We start from the raw sequence: 5,453 nt of genomic DNA on the forward strand, positions 1-5,453 counted from the left end.
CGGAACCCCACTGCCCACGTGCATCCAGGTTGAGAAGGACCCATCCACTACCACCCTCTGGGTGCGGCCCTCCAGCCAGTTGGCGACCCATTTGACTGTGTGGGTGTCTACGCCACAGCCCCCTAGTTTCTTAATGAGAACGGGGTGAGAGACCGTGTCAAAAGCCTTCCAGAAGTCCAGGAAGACTATGTCTACTGTTACCCCTGCCTCTAATGATCTGGTGATCTGATCGTAAAAGGCCACCAGCTTGGTCTGACAGGACCTGCCACTGATGAACCCGTGTTGGTTGCCCCTAAGCATGCAGTCCCCTGCTGGCCCCTCCTGGATGTGTGCTTCTTGGCTGACAGGCCCAAATTATCCCCCGCAGGTGTTCCTGATAGTTCTTTCCTTTTTTTGCTTTTTATGGAGCTGCTATAATAGGAAGTAACCCCTGCAACCCCTTCTGAGTCCAGTCAGGCCATTGTTTTTGCAAATATACCAGGGGAAGCAAGAGCTAAGTGGTTACTTGTATTTGACACCAAGTCTAAGATTCAGCTCTATTCTGCAAACTTGTAAGCCAAGAAATACGTATCTTGTGACCTGTTCAAATTATTTCCTTTGGCTTCATTCTAGAAATCACAAAAATAAGTGTTTGAACATCTACAACTTGAAAAAATATTAAAAAGAAAAATGCATCACAAGCTCATAATAACATTCATATGGGACTTCAATAATGCATATAAATTTAAATTGTAATCAGTAGGCCAAGTGCCATATGGCTAATTAAATGATTTGTAATAGCACTAAATTCTGAAACACTAACTATAGAAGTTAACAATCACCCGAAGACGGGTTTTCAACCTTTCTTGGTCTGTGTACCCCTGGCAGCCAGTTGAGAAGTGGAGTGTCCCCCAGCAGTTAGTTGATGGCAGCCGAGCTGGTGGGGGGGGTCCCCCAGCAGCCAATCCATGAGCGGGGGGTCCCCCGCAAGCCTGTAATGGCAAAACTGGAAGTGCTGGCAGTGGAGGCACCAGCAGTGCACAGCACCAACAAAAACAAAGGCACCGGAAGTGCACGGCAGAACAGAGTACTGGCAGCCCTGCGCCACTGCCCTGTACCCCCTGGGGCCTTCCCAAGTACCCCCAGAGGAATGTGTACACCTGGTTGACAACCCCTGTCTTTAAAAACTTTAATGTCAGTCTGGATTATTTAGTCACTTGGCCAGTTTTTGGAAAATCTAACCAACTAAGAACTTACTCTGGTTGAGCCCACCAAGAGTACCAGCAGTCTTGCAGGACAGAGGAAAGAGAGTTAAACTTTATTCTTAAACATATTCTTGGTTACTTAAAAACACATCAAGCTGAAAATGGACATTAAATTTGATACCGAAGTTCAAGTTTGCCTTGATTTTTACGGAAATGTTTAAAGAGAATCTTGAGTTGTAACTCCACGCTGGTGAAATGGTAGTAGATAAATGGAGTAAAAAGGATAGTGAATGGGTGGCAGTCTTACAGCTTTTCTGGGGAAAAGTTACCCATGTTTTCTCGTATACAACACAGCCCAGAATATAATATACACCTTGTTTTTTTGAAAGACAGAATAAAGGAGAAAATATTTTTCCTGAGTTATGGCTGCTTAGAGCAGGGACAGAGCCTAATCTTCAGCGGTCTCACCCTCCCTTTCTGTGGAGCTCACAGTAAATCAAACTCTTCAACACTTCCTACATAAATGCTTTACTTGGTACCCATAAGACTTTTTTGGCCCATTTTCTAAAATCAGTGCATTTGATTTACTTTTTATAATACAAGTAAAGGCCTCCTGTAGACATGTGCTCAATTTTGAAGTAATTATGAATATGTATATAAACAAGGAACATAGAAAGTGGTATTTAAAATCACTTTTGTTCAGGGAAAGTGCACTTAATTTCCTCATAAACCTGAGACAGACTGTATTAAACAAGCCCATGACATTTACACCTTCTTTAGTTCTGTAGAAAGATAACTTGACTTACTTTTGATGGTTTAAAACTGCAAAATGTTAGATTCTTTACTCTGAGCAAGTTGGAATAGAGGGAGCTGTTTCAGACCCATCTTTAATGACAAGCAGTAAAGTGTACTACTTACTCTGGAATTTTTGAAACCACCGATCTAAAAAAGAAACAACTCTCCGGAGTTAGCAGGCGTTTTCCCTGGAGGTGGTTCTCTCTCTTGCTAGATTGTAAAATCTTTGCTTCTCTTAGTATAGAGAATGATCAAAGTCATTTTTGCCTATAGAAAAGAATGCTGCAATTTTTCCCTGTGTGTTAACAGAATAATTTACTTAGGATGAAATCAGATGAGGCTGAGCAAATGCATTAAAGGTGGAAGAGGTAGCTCAAGTTTTGCTTAAGGGTCAACTTCGTCTGCAGCATCAACTCTGTTTCATATATTTTATTGTATTTACTCATATACCACCCCCTAGAATTGGAGCATGTGTCTTAAGTGGAGAGGTTGACTTTTGCACAGGAATGGAAGCATGGAGACACTGGAATGGCTACCAGGGGCTGTGCTGCTCTCTCAGCCAGCGTGCAGCAGGGGCAGGGTCCACTCTTTAGCATCTGAACTGGAGTTTGAACCCTCTTACAGCCTCTGCTAAATTGATGGTAGCTTTTGACTGAGTAACCAGAAGACCAAAAACTCTAGCTTTTGCCTGGGCAGTCAGGGGAGTGGGAAGTGAGCTGAAGACTAGGCTCTGTCCCTGCTCCATGAAATTAGCTTTTGGCCATGACTCTAGAAGAATTTTTTTTCATTGTGCCTTCGTAGGACAATTTGTATGTCTTTAGTTGGGGGCATGTGGTATGTGAGGAAATGCAATGATTGATTTAACTTCATGATTTTGAAAAAATCCCATTCTGCATTTTCTTAAGTAGCCATTTAGAAACGTTTATAAACGGAGTATGTAGATGAAGAAAAACATTAACACATCTGTCTTGGTGATTTATCACTTTATCCAAATACTTAACACTTTAATGTTATGTGAATGATTTGGTAAATTATGATCCTGTTTGTAAATTCATTCTAATACTGCTCTTGATCTACAGTAATGTATTTCTGAAACTTTTTTTTAGACGCTAGAATAGAAGAATTTGTCTATGAAAAGTTGGACCGCAAAGCACCAAGTCGTATGAATAATCCAGAATTACTGGGCCAGTATATGATAGATGCTGGGAATGAATTTGGCCCAGGGACAGCATATGGTAAGTGAGAGCCAAGAAGATGGCTCTTGTGTCATAAACCAAATGCACAACCTTGTGAAAGAAAATACCCAATGTAGAGTGCGAGACATTTTCTGTTCCTTCTAATAAACATGTGCAAAAGTTGTCAATTTTTTAACAGTTTGACATTTTTCAAATAGGTCTGAGTTCTTAACCCAGACTGAGGGTAAATTCCATTACAACAGCTGTTGGAACTACAATTCCACCTTTTTGTGGATGCATCACTTTTTACTGCCTGAACTGTTAGCTCTAGAATTTGGTCTCTCTATGAATCTTTAGCTGTAAGGGTAAAGTGTAGTTACTTTCTAATGTGTGGATAAAATATTTTATTTGATAAAATATTTATTTTACTGCCTTTCACATGTTCTGCAAAGTAGGAGTTGTTATAAAAAAGACAACCTTGATTTAAATCTCACTGGAATTTCACAGTAACTTTCCTAAAATCAAATTGAACCTTTCTGCAAAAGGTTAGCTCTCTAATGTATTTCTTTTATAATGAATAACTTTCTCTCACTCTGCAAGTGCTTACCTGTGCAGGATTGCTACATTAGTTATTAAAGTTGGATCTCTGAAAATATTCAAAGTACAGGTTTTACGTTACCTGCAACTCTAAAACAACTCTTTAAACTGGCATAACGGTTACTTTTAACCAACCAAAAATGCATAAATATATAGTTGCCAGGGTGCACAAATTACAAAGCCTGGTAGTTGTCATTTCAGAACACAAGGAGATGAAGCAAGTAAATGGCAGGGGGAGAGGAACCCTGTTTTGTGAGGAATAAATTCTTTGTCTCAGAGTAGTAATTTCCTCAGAAAGGGAAGAACAACACATAAGCTTCCAAGATAAAAGTGTCTTGGCAAAAAGTAAGACAACCATTACTGATTTTGTGGGGGGGGGTTGTTTTTGGTTTTTTTGTTTTTTTACATTATGGAAGTGACAAATCAGCTGCAAATGCCTGATCATCTCATCTTTTCCCATATTAATAAGGTCCAAAGTTTGCTGGTCTTCATTCTTTTGAAAAATAAGTCATTCAAACTAATGTATCTAATTCTTTACAGGCAGATGTTGCCCTCTTACTTTACAGCTTGCTGTAATGCTCTTAAATCAGGGGAAAGTATAATTGGCATATTACTATTACATTGTGTTATCTGCTCTTAAGCAAGTGTTCCTGTATGAGTGTTGAATATGCTGAAAAGTTAATGAAGGTGGGAAACAGGTGTTGATCAACACTCATGGGAAAGTTGCATGTACCATAAGAGTGTATAAAACAAATTGGGAATGGTAAAAAGAGAAGGATAATGAAGACTTTATTACAGTATATTTTAACAAAATTCTAATTTAATTACGTTGTTGGACTAAATTAAGCTTCTGTAACAGTTGTTGTCAGGCTTAATAATAATCTTCAATTAAAGTACAATTCTAAATTGTCTTCTAAACTAGATTGCATTTAGAATTTAAAAGCTTTCCAACAGTTGACTTGACCAGTAAGTAAAAACTTAAAGTGCTTGAGTACTCCATCAAACATTGCAGGGGACTGCTTTTGGATTAAACTAGAACACTGAGAAGTGAATGAAACAGATACTTAAGATAGGACTGCCGTAGATAGCTAGGTACTATCACCATAATTTTGCTAACTATTCACATTTAAGATCTAACAATGAATATGGTTTTTATGGTTCATTATCACTAACTCTGCCAAAGCAACAAATGAAAGACATCCTGGATGCCTACCCCACTCAAAACACTTACAGCTGACTAACTACTTCATAGTGTGCGCCCAGGACCACTGCAACATATGTATAACCAGAACTATGACCAGCACAACTGCTGGATGGATCATTGTTTGATACGTTCTGTCATGTCTATATGTATTACCCTAAAACGACATAAAAGAAGCAACCAAGTAAGAGGCTCAAATATCAAACACCAGTACTTGAAAGAGCCTATGAATGGTGATAATCTCCAGCAGTGCCTCAGTGAGAAACTGCCTGACCTCCCCCATGATCATTGACAGTAATGATCAGTGGAATAGCCTCAAGAAAGACATCTTGAGGCATTTGAAGAATCTCCAGGCTTCTCCACAAAGAAACATCAAGAGTGGTTAGATGAGAATGATAGGAAAGTTCAAATTGCCATTGATAGAAAAAGGAGAGCCTTCAAAGCTTTTCAGAATGACATCAATTTCAAACAGAAGCAAGATATTTATTGACACATTTAAAA

General features: G+C 39.1%; 1 protein-coding gene across 5 annotated transcripts in view; it reads left to right on the forward strand.

Moving 5' to 3' along the window:
• Positions 1 to 5,453, forward strand: part of SH3GLB1 (SH3 domain containing GRB2 like endophilin B1) — a 54,636-nt gene that overhangs the window by 13,532 nt on the left and 35,651 nt on the right. For all 5 annotated transcript variants that reach the window (XM_019501562.1, XM_019501561.1, XM_019501563.1 and 2 more), the window contains exon 3: positions 3,086 to 3,214. In XM_019501562.1, the coding sequence (XP_019357107.1) occupies positions 3,086 to 3,214 (129 nt within the window). The remainder of the gene's footprint in view (positions 1 to 3,085; positions 3,215 to 5,453) is intronic.

The sequence above is a fragment of the Gavialis gangeticus genome, unplaced genomic scaffold, assembly GCF_001723915.1.
Source record: "Gavialis gangeticus isolate Ggan-Ray unplaced genomic scaffold, GavGan_comp1, whole genome shotgun sequence".
Taxonomy (NCBI): Eukaryota; Metazoa; Chordata; order Crocodylia; family Gavialidae; genus Gavialis; species Gavialis gangeticus.